The sequence below is a fragment of the Mirounga leonina genome, unplaced genomic scaffold (assembly GCF_011800145.1).
Source record: "Mirounga leonina isolate KUSES-001 unplaced genomic scaffold, KU_Mleo_1.0 Mir_114, whole genome shotgun sequence".
In the NCBI taxonomy this organism is placed as follows: Eukaryota; Metazoa; Chordata; class Mammalia; order Carnivora; family Phocidae; genus Mirounga; species Mirounga leonina.
The window spans coordinates 47,624,945-47,648,477 of record NW_023270265.1 but is presented as its reverse complement, the minus strand read 5'-3'; the positions used below and the strand labels follow the sequence as shown (position 1 = coordinate 47,648,477).

Genomic DNA, 23,533 nt, shown 5'->3' with positions numbered 1-23,533 from the left:
CTCTGCACTGAGCACGGAGCCTGACACGGAGCTCAATCTCAAGACCCTGAGATCATGACCTGAGCTGAAACCAAGAGTCGGAGTACGCCCCCAGGCGTCCCAGTAATGCCATCTTTTGAGAGGCTAGCTGTATTCAGTTAATAACTGTTTTTCCACTGATAAAACTTTAATACAATTTTACCATGCTTACTCGGATTTGATGAATGGATTTGTATTTTTCTGGAACTGACAATTCTCCAACAGACTTAATAATAGCTACTGCTTTGTTATCATCTGAGGGATCAGAACTGGTGCTATAGGATCCATTTTCATCGCTGTCCGGCATCTCTTCCTCCTCTTCACTGTAACTTTCATCAGAATTCTCATTTAAAGGAGATTCTGAACTTTCTTCTTTTTTAGGTTCATCTAATTGAAAAAGTTCTGAAAGCATGTAATTGGCTGAAGCAATAATCTTATAAAAAAAAAAGAAATACATGTGATTGTCATCAAAACTGAGCATTCTAAAGTGGAATAAATTTTACTACTGTACTAACAAATTTTAGGAGGTCTGCAAACAGGCTGTTTCCACACTGTAATACACACAGAACTGTTCTCAAGTCAAGGTTATCAAAACTGTGAAGGTTCTCCATAAAATCTTCATGGGTTATGTTTATTTCCTGCCATTATTCCATCCCCAGCCCCCTGTTCTTAAAAAACGGTGGCAACTGGAAATAAAAGTTTTCACAGGGAGTGTCATAACTAAAATATTAGCAAGACAACACTCCATATTAACTGAGAAACCAGAATTTCTCTTTACAAGCTATTAATTAATAAGGGTTTGATAAGCAACTGATATCTATTACATGATCTTTGGTTCCGGGGGGGGAACCCCCACTAGCTTAATGAAGGAAAAGTCCATCCTGGCATCTCTTAAAATTAGCATTTATATATTATTTATTCTACTCTATTATCTGTTGTTACTTTTGATCACGGACATTCAATAGTTTCAACACCCTTTCCTAACTTTCACATAAACTATTCAATTTCCACTAAATACCACCACCTCAATCGGCAATTAGATATTGAAGTCAGAAATTATTTTGCCATTTTTCTTCAAAAAGCGTTTTCTCTTGGTATGGTCTCTAGAACAAACTTTTATATCCAACTAGATGTGGCTGCAATTACAATTAACTTGGATCTTTAAAAAAAACATTGCATATGCTCCATGTCTTTCCTTTTTTTTTTTTTTTAAAGATTTTATTTATTTATTTGACAGAGAGAGACACAGCGAGAGAGGGAACACAAGCAGGGGGAGTGGGAGAGGGAGAAGCAGGCTTCCCACGGAGCAGGGAGCCGGATGCGGGGCTCGATCCCAGGACCCTGGGATCATGGCCTGAGCTGAAGGCAGACGCTTAAGGACTGAGCCACCCAGGCGTCCCGCTCCATGCCTTTCCTAATTTAAATGGAATACAACTAGCATTACATCAAAAAGGAGTTGTCAGATTCAGACAACTGAGGGTAAGGGTGGTATAAAATTGTGGGGCACATGACTAAAAGATTATTTTAAGAGATGCTTTATATACTGAAGAAGCACAGAGTGTGAACCTTATTTATACAACAAAGTGTTAACAAGGCCTGTTTGTGTAAATGGATCTTTTAAAAAATACTGTAAAATAGTTTTCCACCTTCTAGAAGTGCTAAGACAAAGGAAAACAACAGCACCACTGTTAAAATGACGAGTTCTAGAATTATAGAACAGTGTTATCCAACAGAAATGTAATGTCAGCCAGCCACGTATGAAATTTTAAATTTCTTGTGGCTAAATTATGAAAGGTAAAATCTGGTGAAATTCATTTTAATATATTAGTTCAATAACACAAAATATCATTTCAACATGCAATATCTACACCCAACCTTCAAAATTCAATGTGTACTTTACACTTAAAGCACACCTCAATTCAAATTAAGCACACTGTAAGCACCCAACAGCCACAAGCGGTTACTGGCTACCATAATGGGCAGGGCGGTTCAGACTATGAATTAAGAGGCTTTAAAGTCTAGTTAACAATCTTTCAGAATGCTAGAATATTTTTAAAGAGCATATAAATGTTAATCTTACTTGAGGATGTCTGCTTTTGTCCAACAATTTAACACAATTAAGAAGCAATGTTCTAATAGTCCCGTAGTGTTTCTTATTTTGATTCTTCTTCATCATCATGTTGCAAGCAACCCTAAAAAAATGTTTGTATCAACTTTACACCCCATTCCTCTTTCTCTGCAAGACTCAAGTACAAGCATGCCCTTCTCACCTTCCAATAGAATGAGGGATGTAAGAAACAATACTGTATTTTAAAATATGGTATTTACTTCCCCCCCCAGGTTGACTCTGGTACAGCCTGTAAACATATGTACATACTTTGTTTCTTAAGCTACAAAAACCTAAAAGGTATTTAAAAGCTTTGACCCAGACAGTGTGGCTGTGCACTTTAAAATTTTAAATAAGGCTACTTCTTCAAGCACTCACTTATATAAGAGAATAGCCACCGGCATTGTGAACGGATTTTGGTACTTGTCTTCAGTTTCTTCACAAAGAGTAGTGAGATCGTAAAGCTTCACTATATCACTGCCACTTGCTGAAAAGAAAAACAAACCTTAGTGTACCAGGGTCACTCAAATCAATTATTGTTGTTCATTCAGGAAGGAATTTACCTTTAAACAGCCAATAGGTATGTCCTTCTTTCGTACAGTTAGATTTTAGAAATGATAAAATATTCTGTGCTATGTCTTTTATGACTTTCGTAGAGAAGTTTGAGTTTTCCAGATTGGGAATCTCTTCGGTTTTTATCATTTCATATTTCTGTAAAACATAGAACGCAGTTGCAGAGAAAACTTCTCTTATTAAAAAGGAACCAAGTATATAAATCCTACCATCAGAGATCCATGCAGCCCCGAAGAGCTGAACCCACTGGTTTTCGATCTTTTTATTGCTCCAACATTCCAAAGGAACCCGACCCACCTGTCAGCAATGCCGTCGGCTTACCACAGGAACGAGTCTCAAGACAGAATCACCACCAATTCAGAGCCACAAATTTAGGCACGCTCCTGCTTCTGTTCTCACAGGAACGGCTTGCAGCATATACTACCTTCCGTTCTACCCGGTGGTTTTCACCTGGGAGGACGGTAGATGAAGGCAGACTTCACCCAGCCTTTTTCCCCCAGACAGCAGACTCCCTCGGCAAGTCCCTCCAGCAGACACTACTCTTCCCCTGAGCTACGGACACGACTCCTTTACAGAAGCAGAGACGGGGACTGGAGGCAGCAGCAAGAGCAGAGGCCACATGGACACCACTGCCACGACCTCTAAAGTACCTCCAAATTTCTTTCTAGTTTGTCTTCTGTTCACACTTCCTTAAATGTCTCCGACCACATTTTCTGAAAACTCTAAGACAAGAAACTCCAAATCGATTGGAAAATAAGACCAAATGGTCTCCTAAGGTTGGTTTTCCTCCTTCTCGGTTCATCTAAAGCCCCACATCATAATTCCTTCCTTAAAATCCTGGATTTTCTACTGCACTCTTCAGGCCCCCCTCCCCTTTCACCCACATGGGGAAAGGCTCCAACGTTTGAGTTGAATAGATTCCCGTGATGATGACATCCAACAGTATCCAGGGAGATGGACCTCAGGTTCTTTCTTAGCCCCATCTTCTCCAAGGCCTATAACTTCAAACTGCTCATGGACATTTCAATGCTTTCCTCAAATGGAACACATGATGAAGACTGATCACCTTCCCTGCCTAAACCAGTTCAATGTCCCCACATCTCTGGCAATGACTTCACTGCGACTCTAGAGCCTAAGCCCTGGAATGCCCTGTAACCACCCCCTCCGGCCACAGCCTCTCATTAAATGCTGCTGTTTAGGGTAATGGTACAACAGTGTTTCCCAACCAAGAGTGCGAATCAGAATCATCTACAAAGCTTTCTTTTTTTTCTTTCTTTGACAGATACATAGATCCCACCTATCCTGAGACACTAGGAAGCCAAGCAAACTGTCTTTTTAGAGACCACGAGTGATTCTGATAAACACTGAAGGTTTAGAATCACTGCGCTGGAGGGGCACCTGGGTGGCTCAGTCAGTTAAGCGTCTGCCTTTGGCTCGGGTCACGATCCCGGGGTCCTGGGATCAAGCCCTGCATCGGGCTCCCTGCTCGGTGGGAAGCCTGCTTCTCCCTCTCCCGCTCCCCCTGCTTGTGTTCCTTCTCTTGCTGTGTCCCTCTCCATCAAACAAACAAACAAACAAATAAATAAATAAAAGAATCACTGGGCTGGAATACAATGGTTAGAAGCATGGCCTCAGCGAGATACAGGTTCAAATACTGGCACCACCACTTACTAGCAATGGGGCCCTGGGCGACTCACTTGAGCTCCCTGATCCTCAAGTTTCCCTCTTCATCAAAAGGGAATACTGGTATTCCAGCAGCTAAGAAGATCAAGTAAGTAATGCATATAAAGCACTTAGCAAAGTATCCGGAAAAAACAAGCACTCAATAAACGCTAGCTCCTTCTTATCACTGTCGATTCTTAGTATTTTCTCTACAGTCTAAGTCCATCAAGTTACTTGCAAAAGTAACTCCCTCCCCAGGCTTCTTGTCTCCGAGCCCCCCGTGCCTATCCTACAAACCATCTCCAAACTAAGACTCCAACACAATGAATTTCACCTCCCAGATGCAAAGCCTTCGCAGATCCCAGGTTACCAATCGAACTAAGCCCACACTCGGTATCCTAGATTCTCCATTATTTCACTTCGGCTTTTCTAATCTATTTGCTATTTTGTTACATGAATCTTGTGTCCCTAGATGCATTTGTTATCAATCCCTTCATTTACTTAACACTAGTCTTCTAACATTCATCTCTTGTTTTTGGAGAGGCTATCATTCACAATTCAGCAGAGAGACCACTTCTTCCAGAAGCCTCTTTCAGATCAAAACAGAAGTGATCTCACCTTCCCTGACCACCCAGACCTACATGGGTGTCCTGCCCTTCTAACAGATGGTCTCCTATCTTTCTCTTTGCACCTGTTATTTCCCTTTAGTATTTTACCTTCCTCGGTAGTGACCAAACTTTATTCTTTGTTTTCCCTCAATACTTATAATGAGGATAAAGTACCTCACAAAAAGAACAAGCTCAATAACAATATGCTATATAAACTATTGACTTCACACGTTATTGTTGTAACCTTCCCCTAAGACTCTGCATATACCCTGTAGATATTTGTATACTAAATGGATACCTCCACTGTATAGACACTTTTAGGTAATTAATTACTATGAATCTCTAGCATTAAAATCAGAGTTCTATGGCTACAAATGTAGGTTGCAGTATATTTATGAACTTCCCACAAATGACCTGTACAATTATACTCCTGTAACATCTAGAATTCTGATATTACCCAATCAAATGTGAAAACACTCAAACTTCAGTTTATTCACAACAATCTTCCTTGTTAAAAAGACAGCCTAGAATTTTAAGGGCCTCAAAAACTTTGGTGAGGCACTCTGCACTGATTTTCATTTGGGAGAAAATTAGAGAAGTCACACTGTACCTTACTTACCTGCACAATTCCATTTACGTGAAAACACATCACAAGTTCCGGCACGTTGCATATCAAGTTGTCCAACCAATAGTCAATTCCAGTTAGCACATTAATTGGTTTGTTGTTGTCCCTAAAAATACACATTTCTAGTGTTATGGAGTTTAAGATGTTCCATAATAAACCATCTGAGACTTATTTCCACCATTTAATCATTTTAATCTATTCTCCCCTAGGTGAAAAATGCTGTATGAACTTTATTTCCTGATGAAATATGCACATGTAGCTCACGTGGTGTGTTCTTACCATCTTTCCGTAAGTTCTGCTTGCGTTCCTAACTGGAATCCATACAAGTTTCCAGTAAGAGTAGAAGGAAATAGGATAGCAGATTACTGTGAGCCTACTGCACGCTCCTCATACAACCTGAGGTGAAAGACTGACCACCACGTATAATAATGCCCACGCTGTAGCTCACACTGGCTGATAGGAACACATACAGCTGGAGCACTAACAGAAGTGCTCACAATTAGTTAACAAGAAGCTGGTAAACCATCTCCTTAACTAATTAAATTCTATTATATTCACACTCGTTGTGAATTCAGACATAAGATTAAGCCGGTACAACAGATCTCTGACTCCATTCGTTAAGGTCCTGAATGCAAAGCCAGCCCCAGGGCTTTCAGCATTTGCTGATAATAGCCCCGTCCTTACTGTGCTGTATCAAGGGGGGGGGGGAGGAGGAGGGAGGTGAAAAACCCAGATAAAGGTGATGATTAACAGATTAAGTGAAAGCAGATAAAACACTGACTCTAAAGAAATACCATTTTGGTTTACCTGAGACGTAGGCTGACTGCGGGATATCTGCCTCCTCCAAATATAGGCATGTTGGAGCCAACTAACATATGTATATCTTCAAATGTCCATAAGATATTCCGAACAAAATCATTTTTAAGACCCTTTGATTAAAAATAAAATAGGAGAGGTTATTATGTAATGCACAGGAGATACATAATTTCCCCCCATGATTCACAGAAATTCTAGAAAAAGGAAAGACAAAGAGACAAAGTAAAGTCAAAGAGCTATAAGATCACAGAGATGTTTAGAAAGTGATTTTCAGTATCAAATGGACTTTTTTCCCTACAAATTCCAATTCAGACTAGCTTTTAAATGACAAAGTAGACTGGGGATCAGGTGTCCCAATCTGGACACCACGGAAAGCATACCTGACTGTTCTCCCCGTCATTGAATAAAGTAGTCAGGTTTTGTTCTTTGGGTGCTGAGGCCACATGCCCCACTATGTATGAGGGTTCAAGAGGCTCACTTCCCTGTGAAAAGTGCAAGGATAAGGAGTGACTCTGCTGCCGTAATTTCTCACAAATGGCCTACTTTTCAAGAGTATCCCCTAAACATTCAAAGTATAAACCTCAAATCTACTTTTGTGAATTTAGGACTAATGTGCAAATCATGAACTCTCATTAATGTGTGGCTTACTTCAGCTCTTAATTATCACAGTTATTCGAATAAGCTAATCACATTTAGATCATACTCAAAAAAGATTAAAGATTATTTTAAGCTTTCAAAGTTTTCATTTTTTTCCTTTTTGGATAAATCTGAATACCACTGCTATTTCAGCCCACCCCGTCTCTGCTGAATTAAAAAAATTTCTAAGAAACCTCAGCCGGATTCTTTTTATTTTTCCTTTATCTTTAAAAAGATTTTGAAGTAATCTCTACATGCAACATGGGGCTCAAACTTTCAAACCCAAGATCAAGAGTCCTACACTCTACTAAATGAGCCAGCCAGCACCCCTCAGCCATATTATTCTTGAGACATCGGTCATCAGAGCAGCCCCGACGTTTGCCATTGTCTGACATGTGCTTCACAGAACACTAGTCCCTGAGGTACTCAGTGAAGAACGTCCAGGGTAAGCTTTGAAACCCACTGCTCACCACAGATTTGCTTTTGGACAGTAACAATGCTTATTACATTAAAAAAGCCTCTAAAAGGTTCTGTAGTAGAAAAATCAACTTCCCCTCTGTAAAAATCCAATGTTCTCAAACTTATTTAATCTTGGAACACGTTTTATTCTTAATACATTCTGTGAAATATATTCTAGAAAACACTTGAGGAAGGGGAACATTTGATAATGGGTAAACTCAATCTACCACTCAAATTTCCAACCATTAGGGACAGTTGTCTTAAGAAACATTACTTTAAACCTTTAATCCCAAGATCGGTATGTGTATGTGCATGTGCACAGCTTATTCCATAAATTTCTTACTTCTCAACCTATGTGCATGCTAATAAGCTCAGCCCCTGCCTGTGAAGTGAGTACACTCGACTGCAAGTACGGTGGGGGTGGGGGACAATCTCCAGTGCTTTTGCTCTGCCTTGTACTCTTCTTAAAGAGTCCCACTAGAACTTCAAGCTTTTTTATTTTATTTGTTTGTACGGACAAGTCACCAACCTGTGGACCAAATCCCTAAACTGTATTTGCGAGGTAGCAGCTTTAGTGGGAGTCTGGGCTCTGGATTATAATGTTATCAATAAAAGTCTGGCTCCAAGGCCAACCACAGACACCTATTTAAACTCTAACACTGCTTAACACAGGCCTCCAACCAGCAAGGTTAGTTTTGGGAATAAGAATTCATGAGGAAGGGGCGCCTGGGTGGCTCAGTTGTTAAGCATCTGCCTTCGGCTTGGGTCATGATCCCAGGGTCCTGGGATTGAGCCCCACGTCGGGCTCCCTGCTCCACGGGAAACCTGCTTCTCCCTTTCCCACTCCCTCTGCTTGTGTTCCCTCTCTCGCGGTCTCTCTCTGTCAAAAAAATTAAATAAAATCTTCTAAAAAAAAAAAAAGAATTCATGAGGTAATAGAGTGCACAACAATCTCTAAATTTGAAATTTAGGCAGTATAATGTTACATAAAATATTCTGTCAAAGATGATTTTTTTTTATGGCAGGCTAGCTCTGCTTAGGACCACGGCACTGCTATGACAATCCTACTGCGTACACGGCCCTTCTAAACTAACGTGTGGACCACACGGATGCAGCGGAGTACTGCTTGTCAGGACAGGTCTCTGAAGTCAGAAAGCTCAAGGTTTCAATCTTCAGATTTCACCAGCAGTGTGACCATGAGCAAACATCTACTCTTTATAAACTTTACTCACTTACAAAATGGTACCATCAACACTTAATACATGTACAGCTCCAAGGATGAAAAAAATGTATACGTACGCACATGCACATACACATACATGGCTTAAAGTACATAGCATAAGAGGCATTAAATAGGTGCCGGTTTACTTCCTCCAAATACAAGTCTACAGATTCCAGCCTCCCTGATTTTTCACAGCAAGCCCTAAACAAGGTAAGAACAAAATGATAAGGCTGGGAGACGAGCAGAGAGGTGGCAGGAGATTCTTATTTCTGTTATGTGGTCTTTTTGTAATGTGTGGGTTTTGAAGTCAAGGAATACTAAATGAATTTTTTAAAACTCCGTTAATGTAATATAATCACATATAGGAAAATGCATAAAAGAAATCATACAGTAAAATGACTAATTACAAAGCAAATTATCCATGTAATCATTACCCAGGTCATGACACTGGTCCGTGCTAGCACCCAGCACCCACGCCCCTTCTCAGTCACACAACACCCCCCCTCCTGGAGGTTAGCACTATGTGAACCTGCAAATTACTTCTTTTTCTTTATAACTTTCCTAACTTTGGAAAAAATTTAAATTCATTACATAGCTTAATGAGCTTTCTCTATCTTAAAACGTATTAAAACTAAAATCAAGTTAAATGTATTTCCCTCCTGTAACCCTGTAGTTTGGGAGGATAGCAGCAATCTGGACAAATAATGTTCAATATGTGAGAACACATAGCAAGAGGAAAAACACAATTTACCAAAGATCTCATTTTTATCTTCTTCGACTTTGTCAATATGTTTTCCTAAAAACAGACATGCATAAATTTACATAGATGCAGTTACTTTACTCTTTGATAGACACAGTAAACTAAACAAGAAATAAGAAAAAAACCCAAGAATACAAGAGACAAAACAGACATACTACTTTCTCTTCCTTTCTAAAAGCTCTATAATATAAACTAAACAAGAAATAAGAAAAAAACCCAAGAATACAAGAGACAAAACAGACATACTACTTTCTCTTCCTTTCTAAAAGCTTTATAATATTAATGTGGGTTAAGTCTCAGGAACTTCACCCAGAAAATCTTAAGGGCAATTTTAGGCTTAACAATCTAAAAATTAAGGTAAGAAGGTCAGTATTAAATTACAAACAGGCCTGTGAGTCTCAATATTTGATAAGCATTTACTGCAAGTCTAAAGCTTAAAATATTCTATATCACTATATCACATAATATTCTTATGACTTCAAGGAGATAATCGGTATTGATAAACATACTGGTAAGCTATTTTAAAAGCTAATAAAAATCTTTAAATATTTCGAATTAATTTTAAAAATCTAATCTAGCTATTCATAGTTTTTATAAATTCTATTTTGAAAAATTTTTTAAAGTAATTTTTCCAATTAATTATAAGACATAATTAGAGTATTTTTGACTCCTGTTCTATTTTTATTAACAAGATCATTGGTTTTGTCTTCTTAAATGAGTTTACTGAATTAACATCTAAGTACTAACTAACCTGACTGGAAGCACTGGGATCTTCAGAAACTGAAGAAGGCATTTCAAAGGGGGCGGGCCACGAAGCCCCGTCTGAATCATTTGTCTGATCTGAACTGGAGGATTCCTGCTGTTCTGCAGCAGATGGGACGGGCTGAGCGGCTCCATCGCCATTGATACTGGCCAAATCAGAAATAAAAATATCACACTGTTACTAAAGTTAACTTTATGTGATAGTCTACCGGTTTTTAAAAGCTAAATTCCATAATCAACCATAAATCTTATTTAAAACAGAATAGGAGACACTGAAATGTCATCAATAGTTGCAAAACTTAAATTACTTTTATTAGCTTAAAATTAAATTTCAGAACAGAATTTCATTTTCCTTAAGATAAAAAATAATCAAGTAGCCAAGTACCTATAATATAAAAACTTGGAAAGAATAGCCTTCTGATACCAGTGCTCTTTGCTCTTTTTCTTCCTTTGCCACTTCTGATCAATGAGTCTTTGGTAAAATTCTTTCAGCCATGTCCAATCACCAGTCTGAGTAACAAAAGAAAATTATAAATACAACAAACCTGTAATCAAAACAATTTGTTACCCACTCCTCTTTTACAGAAAATATAAATACTATTTAATAAACACATACTCAAATACTATCTTTCTAGACTCAGTCCTATCACCTCTTTTGGGAAATCTGTCTTCCTTTTCTCCCTGAGCCAGGCTAAGAGAAGTGGTTTTTCTTTCTACCACATTCCTTAGTACCTGGAGTAAGTCCCAATACGCCTACCATATTGAAATTATCTGGGTATGTATATACCAGATATATAATGCCAAAACTGTAAGCTGCCAGCAAAGGACTGTGATTTACTGTCACATCTCAAGAGCTTGACCAGTGGCAAGCATAATATACACTAAACTGCCAACAGTCCCCAGTCCAAGTACAGAAATGGAGAGTAAGCCTTGAGAAACTGAAACGTTACTGTTACACTTTTCAAAAAGTATCCACCAACGTCACATGGGAGGGTGGGAAAGTCATTTACCAAAACAGTTTGAGAAGCTCTGCTTTAAGTGAACCAATTAATTCTAATAACTATGTATTCATAGGAATAATTTCTAACATTTTTCACATTTCCTGGCAGTTATGTTTCATGAGAATCTCTTTAATGGAGACATCAAAGGACTTTTCAAAAATTTTAACTATCCCCTTAGATTTCTGATTTTTCACAACTTTCTTCATTGGTTTCATCCTTTTCTTTGCAAGAATCCTGGCTGTTGGTTATAAGTAAGTTTCTTCCCCGTTCACTCTGTTTTCTATTTTTTTGTTATTAAAACTTCTTTATATTCCACAAAACGTCTCATTTCTCAGTTGCCGAACTGCATTTCCCCTTCAGCCTTTCTTTGAAACAATATTGCTAGTGCCCTTAGGTTGTTAAAAGAGTGCTTTAATGGTTGTTTTTCCACAAAAAGTATCACCTGAGATGATCTCATGAAGAGTTCCTGAATATCTAACTCATCGAGTAAGAGAGTCCTTCCTATGCGGTGTACAGCCATGCTTACGTGGGACTTGCTGTAGGGAATCTTCAGGAGCTTTTTTATGTTCTTTAAAAAATTAAGAGGAAAAATAGTTAAAAAAGACCGTTTTAGTGTGACTTGAACTCTTTCAAATTTTAACTTCATTCAATTTTAAAGCATAATAAACTTTATTTTCCTAAGGTAACTGTACTGTACACAAATAGCTAAATACAAACACGTGAAGATAAAACTTTAAAACCAGGATCACCTACACTTTAGCTGTCATCCTATGTTAATGTAAATGGTGGACAAAGATTTATTTTTACACAATGGAATTTCCTAAAGTTAAGTGCGTACAGGTCACTTTTGCACAGACCTAGGCTTTTAGCATATCAGATAAAACTGACCAACTAAGGAGCAATAGATTTTGCCATAAGCATCATTTCTAATTCTCAACTGGTAACATTATATAAGTCATCCCACACATTTTAATGACTTATAATAATTGCTGTTATTAAAACACAGCCATCAATATTAATTATTTACCACTGCCAGTGTTTTGGGTGTCGCTCCTTCCTTTTTGAAAGGAGATGCGGCAGAGTGTTACTTTACTAACAGAAAGGGTATTCGATAATCAGACAGTTGTATCTTATTTCATCAGCAATTTTTCCAGACTACAGAATAGAGCATGTTATAAATCCCTGACAAACACCCCAATTACATTCACCAATAAGGACACTTACTTCAGAGTCAGAGACAACGTCTACATCATTTCCCACAGAATCAATAAAGTCGTACGCCATACCAAAGCTAATGAAGGGAACAAAGGCCACAAAGGTCATGCTCATAATGATACAAGTAGAGTTTATAAGAGAATACACTATCCCATCACTTCCAGGATACCCATCTTCCATATTCTTACATCTCTGCAATCAATATGCCTATCACCATTAGAATTAAATAGTTTTTCCTTCTTTGTGGTACAAAGACTTAAATCAATCACATCTTAAATTGGGTAAAATACAGTAATAATCATTAGAAGCAATTAATAGCAATTACTTTCTTTTTATAATTACAAATCCCCCAAAAAATCTCCAAGAGAAAGCAGTTCAAGATAGTATACTTTTTAGGTAAAGAGATAAGTGTTTCTGCTTGTATTTTTCTTATCAGGATTTTAGTCTCTAGGACTGTGTTGCTAGTGATACACAATACTACTTTTTCGGGGGGGAAAAAAAAAGAACATGACCCCAATTCAGCCCAAAGGAGAAAAGAAAAAAAATGTTGTGTCAGGTGCCACGTGAGGCAGTCTACAATCTCTAAGCCTGAAAAGCAGCTGATGTCACCATTTTTCAGTTAGTAAGTGGCAGAGGATCAGAACACTTACCTAGGACTGCCTCACTTCAAAGGATGCTCTGATGATTTACCATGCAGGCTAGGCAAGTTACTTACGCTTTCTAAGCCTCAGTCTTCCCATGTGAAAATTAGTTAACAGAACCTAACTCAAAGGGTTGTTGTGAGAATTCAATGAGCTAAACATATAAAGTACTTAGCACATGTTTGCACATAGTCAATATAACTAAAATTTAAATCACTTCATAATATTTGTGTTGACATATAATTAAGCCATTCTTCTAAAAGAGAATATCTGGACTATTTCCAACTTTCTGCTAGTATAAATAATGCTACAAACAACGTTTTGCAAATACAACTTTTACCTTCGGAGGCATTAGGATAATTTCTAAACTACTAAATCATTAGGTTTTAACGTATTTATGGCTCTCGTTGGTTATGTGGACATATTTTAGGTTCAGTCACAGAGAGGGAAAGAAAGAGTATCCTACACATTAAGTAGTCTACAAGAATATGAATGTTATGGGGCGCCTGGGTGGCTCAGTCGTTATGCGTCTGCCTTCGGCTCAGGTCATTTTCCCAGGGTCCTGGGATCGAGTCCCACATTGGGCTCCCTGCCCGGCAGGGAGTCTCCTTCTCCCTCTCCCACTCCCCCTGCTTGTGTTCCTGCTCTCGCTATCTCTCTCTCTGTCAAATAAATAAAATCTTTAAAAAAAAAAAAAAAAAGAATATGAATGTTAGCATATGTTTCTCTGTACAAACCCAGACCACTCTTTCACACTTAAATACCACCAGCAGAATTTCCAGCAACTGTCTCAGCAAGTATCAGTCAAGGGTGTAGGTCACCCAACATGGTGGGTTTCTACATCAGGCTTTTTCAGATGAAACCATCCACCACCATTTAATGAAAACCTCTACAGGGCAGATTAGGTAGTGTTAAGGGTTCTCCTCCTCATGTGCCACCCTGATTCTTTGTATTCACATACTCAAAAGGTATGTAGATTGGCTAAAAATAAAACAGCTGACTGAATTTAAGTGGTCAAACTCAGCTTTGTTAATAACATGATGCAGACCTGAAAGAAGTATACGCAACTGATGTCTTCATATTAGAATCCTACTCGGAAAGGACTTTGAAAGTCAAATACAACCTTTCTCTAAAGAGAAATCTCACCAAGATGATAAGCATTACCAATTAAACCAAAAAAGCAAACATTAGAGTCTGGGGGCTTGCGGGGGGGAGCGGGGGGAAGCGTTGAGAGACAAGTAAAAATGCCACTGATTAATATTTACCTTGAAAATGGCTTGCTTCTCTTACTGTTGCCAAGAATGGTAGTTCCTGCTGGCCCTAGTTTGGCACTCTCTCGTAACCAGTTGGCAGGTGGGAGTTTCAAGTCTGTTTTCTCTTCAAGGCGTGCAAATGCTGTTCTAGGAGGGGCAGAAGAGTATTTCACCACAGCTCGGCTCTTCACTTCATTGCCTCCAAGAAATAAAGCTGATCCCTAATTAACACATTGAACAAAACTTTTAATAACACTACTAGGAATTAAAAATCCCACCTTTATAAAAAGGAAAAAAAACCCCACCACATCAGACTTCACAAGAATATATGCTACACTATTCTAATAGCAATAAATGCCACCACACACTGCCGCATTTACTTAGCTCTTTTTCACATAATTTCAAAGAAAAACATGAGTCAAGAAGTACAATGTTTGGACAAGCAAAAGCCAAGGACAGTCAACAGAATCACATTAACAAAATGCAAAATCTGATAAAACCTCTGCTTGTTATTAAAGATGTATTCTTTTAATTTCAGTAACGTATCATTTAGAAAGTCGTTCGTGGTAGGATATCTGGGACGTTTTTGTTTTTTTAGGTAAACTCTACGCCCAACGTGGGGCTTGAACTCACCACCAAGAGATCAAGAATCCTTCGTTCCACTAACTCAGCCAGCCAGGCGCCCCTGGGGCTTGTTTTCAAGCAAACGTTTAGTAATTGATTCGTCGGTTCATTACACACCCTGAACCTTCACCTTCACAGGAAGGCACTGGGGGTTCCCCACACTCTTCACTTGCACTCCCCCAAGGAAGCTCAGTGTCCGAGTTCACTATCCTAACCTTTCACGCAGTCCATTTTCGGCCCGGGAAACACTATGAACCCTTCAAGGATTACCTCGATCCCAACTCGGTGAGCTCCCCGCTGACACCCGCTCTTTCCCTCCAGGTTTGCACGACTGTGCCACATTTTGGAACCACATATTCACATGTACGCTCCTCGACAGCCCAGATCGTGCCTAACTCGCCCGTCGGTTATAACCGAGGGGGGAGCCAGAACTGCTTTTGATAACGAGTGACTTGGATGCAAATATCCGAATGCCTGACCACAGACACACAGGCTTCCACTCCGTTTGGGGGACTGTCCGGGAGACGCAGAGAAGGCATCAGCAGCCTCCGGGAACCGTAACATGCCTCCCCCGCGGAGCGGGCCCGCAGCCCCCGGAGCCCTGCAGGTCCCGCCCCAGGACGGACTCACCTGTGCAGAAGGTTCCTCGGATTCTCCCTGAGACAGGAGGCTAAGCCCTCCTCGAGCGGCGGCCCCGGCCGGCGGAGACTCCGCTCCAGCCTCCTTGGAGTCCCCCATCACCTCCGCCCAGGGTAGGCGAGGCGGAACGGGACCCGAGGAGCCGCGACAGAAACCGGGCCCACCGGCTCGGCGGCACAGCAAAGCAAGCTCCAGAGACGCCCCGTACACTGCGCTTCCGGTCTCTGACCGGAAGGCGTCGCGGCGACGCGCTCAAATCTCGCGATCTTTGTGCCAGAGGCCCGGCCCCGTCTTCCCCGGTGGAAGCCACCTTCGCGGCGGAGGCAGGCGGTGTAGTGCGCCTGCGCATGTCGGAGCCTCTTCAGGGGACCACGTCTCGCGGTAGCTGATTCCCAGGCTCCACCCTTTGCACGCCTCTGGCCTTTGTTGGCAAACAGTTCTGGCGACTAGGGCTCGGGGGTGTCAGTTTCGGCGAGGTCGTCGCAGCGCGGGCGGGGAGGTGCTGCAGTCCGTGTAACCAGCGGGTCCAGTGAGATAAAGTAGCGAGGTCCTAGTGCTCCTGCCTCCCCCACCGGCTTACAGACGGGCTCACAGCCCCAGGAAGGCAGAGATCAGGTGCCCAGGTGAGGGGCAGTGCAGACTGGAGCGCGCCCGGGCTCGGCGTCCTGCCCCCGCATCACAATGCGAGGTTGGGCCCGCGGCCCGGAGTGTTGGAACCGCGGCCCCCCGCCTTTACTGAAGGACGCATTTCAACGGCGGCCTCACCTCCACAGGGTTTTGCAAGGTGCAGGGTTTGTTTAGTGCCTCGGGAAGCATCTGCGGAAAGCCTGCTACTTGTCAGGTCCTAGGGAGCTAGCAAAGGGCTTTCTGGGTGGTCCTGGGGCTTCTCCAGCGTTTTGTGCAGAGGAAACACCTGGAGATCTAGTTGACATGCAGATTCTGATTCAATAGGCCTGGGATTCTGCATTTCTAACAGACTTCCAGGAGCTGATGCCAGTGCTTTGAGTTGTAAGGAAGTAGAGAAACAGCCAGGGCCGTGTGAAGGCTTGGGAGATGCTAGGCTCGCTTCTGCTCAGACTCCGCATCTACTGTCTTACCAAGCATAGTTAAATGCAGCCACATCCTTCATAAAAATTTGCTTTGTTTTGTGGTAAAACATTGGAAAGTTTTTGAAAAATTAACTTTGCCTTACAGTATTTGGCTATCTCAACTTGTAACTTACATCTGGCCCTGATAACTCACTATGTGCATATTCACACGTCCTTGTGACATCCTTGTGACTGAGGAAGCTCAATTTACAAATTGCTTTCAAATGTAACGAAACATTCTTATGAATAATATTTAACAATGAATTATACTTAATAGTACATTTTGTAGACACTTCAACGTATTGATTTTGCTTTTTATCGTTTTTTGTTTGTATTTTGTAGTCCTTTTTTTGCAAGGTAATACTGTAGTAAAAAAATTGAGCACAATTTAAATTAGCTTTAGGAAGATGTTTAAGTCTTTTTTGGTATGTAATACCATTAACTTGTGCAGCTATTAACTTCTTTTTCAGGAATGTTCAAGAACATTTCCATTGTACATATGATGTTAAATGATAAAATTTTAAAAAACAAATATGCATTATTTTCCTTTTTTTAAAGACTTTTATTTATTTTTTTAAAGATTTTTATTTATTTATTATTGAGAGAGAGAGAATGATAGAGAGAGAGCATGAGAGGGAGGAGGGTCAGAGGGAGAAGCAGGCACCCCGCTGAGCAGGGAGCCCGATACGGGGACTCCAGGATCATGACCTGAGCCGAAGGCAGTCGCTTAACCAACTGAGCCACCCAGGCGCCCCATATTTTCCTAATTTTTAAAACGTATCTTTTCTTGCGTCTATGTCCATAAAAACGTCTCTGAGTGGTGAGATGAAGTGATTTAAAATTCTTAAAGTTTTTATTTTCCAATTTTTTTCTGATTGTGCATTATTTTATCATAAAACATAATTTTTATTAAACTTTTAAACATACATAGTTTAGCTTCCAATAATCTTTAAATTCTTTTGTTTTATTGTATAATTCTTTGTAAGAAGGGATTTTCTGAGGTATCAGTAATTCTTTTTTTCAGGACCTAAATATATTGCAGGCTTCTTGAGAAGTAGGTTCCTGAACCCTTGGTGATGTTAGTGGGAAAATGTGCTGGAAATGCCCTGTGAAAAGGCAGAGAGGGGGTGCCTGGGTGGCTCAGTCGGTTAAGCGTCGGACTCTTGATTTCAGATCAGGTCGTGATCTCAGGGTTGTGAGATCAGGTCCCATGTAGGGCTCCTCATTCAGCATGGAGTCTGCTTGAGATTCTCTCTCTCCCTCTGCCCCTCCCCCCCACTCACATTCTCCCTCTCTCTCTCTAATAAATATATATTTAAAAAAGAAGAAGAGGGGCACCTGGGTGGCTCAGTTGGTTAAGTGTCGACTCTTGATTTCAGCTCAGGTCATGACCTCAAGGTCCTGGAATGGAGCCCCACATCAGGCTCCCTGCTCAGTGGGGAGCCTGTTTCTCCCTCTCCCTCTGCCTGCCGCTCCCCCTGCTTGTGCTCTCTCTCTCTGTCAAATAAATAAAATCTTGAAAAAGAAAGAAGGAAAGAAAGAAAGAAGATAGAGAGGAATGAAACAGTCAAATTCAGCATAGAAAAAGAGGTCAGCGGCAGAAAGGGTGCTCGGAGCAGAGAGGGGCTTCAGGCTGGGGGTGGGGGGACCAGTGACTCCCGTCCCCTCAGGACCATTTGTGGCATGAAACCTGAAGGGAGACTGGGTTTCCTGAGGCCACTCCCAGGGCTAGAACCAGCAAGGTATAGGCAGCAATGGAGGGGGATTCCTGAGGGCAGGAGAAACGGCACATCTGAGTTACAGAAAGTTGATCCATTCTTCTAGCTAAGTGCTTGTTAATTGCTTTCTTTTCTCTGTTCAAACACTTTTAAGTGCTGTGTGTATGTGTGTGTGTGTGTGAGTGAGAGAGAGAGTGAGTTACCATTTTTTCTAATGTAAGTGATTGAAATTTAATGTTGTGGGTAACATGGATGATTACTTCCAGAATTTCACATTTTAAGAAGCTTATTTATTTCTTTTTGTATTGTATCAATGTCTGCCTTCTGCCTCCTTCCCTGTCCCCCAGCCAATCAGCACTCTCAGGTGTTTACCTGGCTCCCCAGCACTTGATGTTTTCACCACTTAGGAAATGTTGGTTGAATGAATGAACTGCTTACAGTTTTCTGCTTCAACAGGTTCCAGAAGTCTGTATTTGCTGGTGTTTTTCCTCTGCTTAGAATACCTTTCCCTTCCTCACCTAGCTTATTCCTCAAGACTCATCTCAGGTATTATCCCAAAGTCTCTCCTGACACCTCTCCCTCCTTACCCATTAGGGTACCTTTTCTTGTTCCCAAAGCTTATATGTAGCTTTATCCTACACTTGCCACTTTATAGAAAAATTACCTGTTTGTATTTGCCTCTCTTGCCACCTGTGAGCTCCTCAAGGGGTAGTGTCCCATCTGATCAACTGTTTTACCAACACCAGGCACAGCACCAGCCCATTGAACTGTTTCAGCCCTTAGGCAATGTAGGTAAAATAACTAGTATGACAGGCTTTTAAAATGCTTATCAAATGTTTGAGACATAAAAACAATGTTGTTGGCTCCAATTTTTTTTAATCTGCAAAATCAAAGCTAAAAATGTATAATGAAGTATCTCCAAACTATTGCTCAGTCACTAATTATTAAAGTTAGTCTTCACACACAGCTTGTTCCATTTTGAAACAATTTGTAGGTTAGACTGTCTGTATTTACAAATCTCATCTCCCAGCACATGTTATGATTTCAGAGAGATCCCAGTCATAAATTTGCTTAATCACAGCACACAGTATTTTCCAAAGCAAAATTAGAAATCTTGTCATTAAATGTTTACAGTTCTGGGGCCACCTGGGTGGCTCAGTCAGTTAAGCATCTGCCTTTGGCTCGGGTCATGATCCCAGGGTCCTGGGATTGAGTTCCTGCATGGGACTCCCTGCTCCTCAGGGAGTCTGCTTCTCCCTCTGCCCCTCCCCCCACTCATTCTCTCCTTCTCTCTCCCTCTATCAAATAAAGAAATAAAATCTTTAAAAAAAAAAAAAAAGTTACAGTTCTATGCAAGGGAGACGTGCCTAGGACCCTGGGAGTTCTGCCCGCAGAGCAGAAAACATGCAGGGACCACTTAGAATAGGGCTTGTGCCTTGCAAGGTGCCACGGTCCCCCGCACGACCTAGTGTCTTACACCTACCCACCCTCAATTGTTTACTTTGCCTGTGGGACCTTGGAAGGCCCTGGGTTTCTGACTCCTTGTCCTGGACTTTTCGAGCTAGAAGAGAGATTCGAGATGATCTGAGCCAATCCCATCCCTCTGTATAGATTGAACAGTGCAGTCCAGAAAGGAGGATAGAACTGACTTGTTGAACATCATACAAAACGAGTTTAACAGCAAAGGCAGGATGAGCCTCAGACTCCCACGCAGCCTTATAGAAAGTTGAAATGCGGACGCAGGCCACTGGACCTTTAATTTGTCTCAGAATCACCCGAGAAACCTGTTAAGCCAGCAGATCCTCCAGCCATCTCCAGATTCAAAATCAGTAGGGTAGTGCCGAGAATCTGCATTTTTAGCAAGATTCCAGTATCTGACCACTGCGGCCAGTGACCACAGTTTAGAACAGTGATCTCTACAGAACTCTGCCAGCTCTCAGGAAGAACTGGAACTTTCTTCTTTTTAATCTGAAAAGTAAGGGCAAAATTAAGCCTTCCTAGTACTTAATATGCAGATTGACGCAGGCATCCTTCCTTGGGCCAGGCTCAGGTGGTGTATCAGTCAGGGAAGATTGGGGTTTACAGCCAAAACAAATGATCCCCAAATGTAGTGACTTACGACTAGGGTCCCCAGGTGAAATTCAGGATGCTAAGTTACATTTGAATTTCAGGTAAACTGTGAACAAATTCTTAAGAGTAAGAACGTCCCAAATATTTAGTGGAAGTGTATCCCAGGCAGAATTTGGGATATCCTTGCACTAGTCCACGTGATCTTTACTCTGTGAGGCAGAGCATTGCCTGTTAGAGTGGTACAACCAAGACAGGTACAACCTGTAAACCAGTTCCCAAAGCTTCTGGTCAGGAGTGACAAACATTGCTGCCACTCACCTTTTTTTTGGCTAAAATGAGACACATGACCAAGTGTAGCATCATTACCGCAGGGAAGATGAATGCCCCCAACGAGGGGCACTGGATGTCTGGTGACCATTTTGTAGTCTACCAGAGTATATGGTGGCTCAGATGGGCTAGTAGATGCCATCCATGTGGTTAAATCTGGTGACAAAACAAGGCCTTTAGGAGAATCTTTTCAGAATTCTGTGATGAGGGGTGACTTTGACAATCTCATGTACCACACACAGTTCACTGATCATCATGTGACAAAGCACTTAAAAGAATTGTCAAGCTTGGGCACGTGGGTGGCTCAAACAGTTAAGGATCTGCTTTCAGCTCAGGTCAGGATCCTGGGGTCCTGGGATCTAGTCCCGCATCGGACTCCCTGCTCAGCGGGAAGCCTGCTTCTCCTGCCTTTCTCTCTCTCTCTGTCTCTCACGAATAAATAAATAAAATCTTAAAAAAAAAAAAAAAAGAATTGTCAAGCTTTAAAATGAGTTACTATATTTTATAAAAATTGTCCCACATTTCCTCATCTTTTTTGTGATGACAAGTAGCCATTATTAGGATGCTTTAGGAGAATATTTCACAAAAATAAACAGACAATCTGTCCCTTCGAGAGAAAGGTGATGGTTTAACAAGTGAGAAAGTCTTTGGTTTTTTTTTTTTTTTTTAAAACCCTTATCTTATGAAGAGAGCATTTTTGAAAATAGATGTTTGCAAATCTTTCCAACATTATATGATTTTGTTGCTAAAAATGACCTACACTGCTTATTAAAAACTCATTTCTGCACAGTCAACTTAAGATCCAAAACTTCTCACCTCTTACAAATCTTCCAAATGGAGTTTGTTTTAAGTATATTGAGGAATTCTAAGGAGGCCAGGGGTGCAGATCTGGTTTACCTTAGGCAGTGTCTAACTAAAGGGAGAGAGCAGAGCCCACATCCTACAGACCACAAGCCCGCCGTGCTCCTCAGCCACACTATTAAGGCTTTGGAAAAACCTATCCACATCTTAATTGTTTTCCTCAGTACCACTGGTTAGCCTACTCAGAATGCCCAGACCGATCTCTTTGTCAGCCACCAACTCATTTGTTTACCCCAAAAATGTGCCTGCGAGATTCATTCTTCCCAGCTGCCCGCAGGGGCTTTCTTCTCTCTCATACAGCCTGTTTCTAATTTTGTTCCTTGACAACAGTCTGTTGACCTTTCTGCCTCACGAGCGAGTAAATAAATTGCGTGTAAAACAATTTACTATCTCTGAATTATTCCTTGATACCATGTAACTGGTGTGTAAGAAAGAGGGTGGACTCAAAGAAGATGGAAATGTAACCAGATTTCAACTACAATGTTTGCCTCATGTGTGGACACAATTGAAATGATAGTTTGACTTGGAAAGCTCTGAGACCATGTGATTCTTCCTAGTTAGTTTACTTATCTTTTGAGCTATTTTAAGTAGTGACAGCCATTCCAACCCAGTTTTAAAATAAACTGAACTTAGAGGGATACTTCAAATTGTTCTGCCACCAAGTTTTCAACCAAGAGCCACAAAAATAAACCTGTTTGGCCACTTTACTCTCTTCTAAAGAATATTAGTGGAACAGAACTACTAGTTTGCAGTCAATAAATTAAAATATATTAAATATCGATTTCTACTTTTGTGTTTTGATGTTAATGTATTACTGCCATGATGTAATTTACCAATAAGTAAATATACATACATTGGGGCTGCATGTTCAGAACATTTTAAAACTAATGATAGTATGTGATAAGAAAGTTTACAGACCACTGTTTTTAGAAAGACTATTTTAGACACACCATGGTATCAAAAACCACACACGCCGGCCACTCTTTGAGTCAAGAACAGTTATCAAGTTAATGATCTGTATTTTCCTTTACACCTTAATTTGACAAGACTAGAAAGATTTTAAAGTATAAGACAATGAAAACTTTGAGGTGCAATTTACCAGTGTAATGGCAAGACCCTCTTGGTTAAAACTACATGATACCTTATTTAATTTAGGTGATAATTATTTAATTGTGTTCTGTAGACTAGTAACATTTAAGCAAATTATTTGAAACTCTTTGGAAGTCATTTGGATTGCACTTTCAGGAGTTCCTTTTCTAGATACTAGAAGAACTCAAATTCTTTTGTAAGTGATTAGCATTGACTTTCAGAATACAATGCAAGTGATTGTAGGGGCAGGTTGTCTCTGCTAGGTATTACTTTCACAGCAGACATGCTCTTAGTCTTTGTGAGTTTTAGTCTCCGAAGCTGATTATTACCGTAAATGAATCCTAGGAACAGTTTCAAAGTCACTAACGTCCGCTCTTCAGACCACTTGTTGGTGGCTGGAGCCTGAGTGGTTATTCATGCGGTGCACGCACCTTCAGCGAAAAGTGAGAAGGAAGGAATTCTCAAATGAATTTTCAAATCAATCCCACAGTCAGGCGCTGCCTGTGGGTCCCCCCTCTGCCTTTCCAGTTAAGGGCTTGGCCTTTGCAGGCCCTAATGAATCATTTAGCTATTAAGCATTTACAAGGAGGCTTCCAGTGGAGAGAACAAAAGGAAGGTATCACTTAGTGCCAAGGCATCAGATGTCAAAGTCGCTGACTGGACAGACCTTTTAACTAAACATTTCTATATTTGTCTTCTCGTGGGCATGGAAAAGATATATTTTACTTTCTCAGTGTCCTGCAGTCACAAGGCACCCAG

General features: G+C 40.7%; 1 protein-coding gene across 4 annotated transcripts in view; it reads right to left on the bottom strand.

Moving 5' to 3' along the window:
- The window catches only part of EDRF1 (erythroid differentiation regulatory factor 1), a 41,459-nt gene extending 25,620 nt beyond the window's left edge, over positions 1-15,839 (bottom strand). Inside the window, exons 1-13 of one of the 4 annotated variants that reach the window (XM_034985915.1) lie at positions 15,613-15,839; positions 14,371-14,579; positions 12,474-12,540; positions 11,692-11,817; positions 10,634-10,758; positions 10,238-10,394; positions 6,790-6,891; positions 6,401-6,522; positions 5,588-5,699; positions 2,689-2,836; positions 2,504-2,612; positions 2,099-2,210; positions 191-451 (exon numbers count right to left, since the gene is read on the bottom strand). In XM_034985915.1, coding sequence (XP_034841806.1) covers positions 191-451; positions 2,099-2,210; positions 2,504-2,612; positions 2,689-2,836; positions 5,588-5,699; positions 6,401-6,522; positions 6,790-6,891; positions 10,238-10,394; positions 10,634-10,758; positions 11,692-11,817; positions 12,474-12,540; positions 14,371-14,579; positions 15,613-15,720 — 1,758 coding nt within the window. In that variant the 5' untranslated portion in view covers positions 15,721-15,839. The remainder of the gene's footprint in view (positions 1-190; positions 452-2,098; positions 2,211-2,503; positions 2,613-2,688; positions 2,837-5,587; positions 5,700-6,400; positions 6,523-6,789; positions 6,892-10,237; positions 10,395-10,633; positions 10,759-11,691; positions 11,818-12,473; positions 12,541-14,370; positions 14,580-15,612) is intronic. The other 3 variants (XM_034985921.1, XM_034985922.1, XM_034985923.1) reach the window with 3 other exon arrangements.
- Between the last annotated feature and the right edge of the window lie 7,694 nt (positions 15,840-23,533).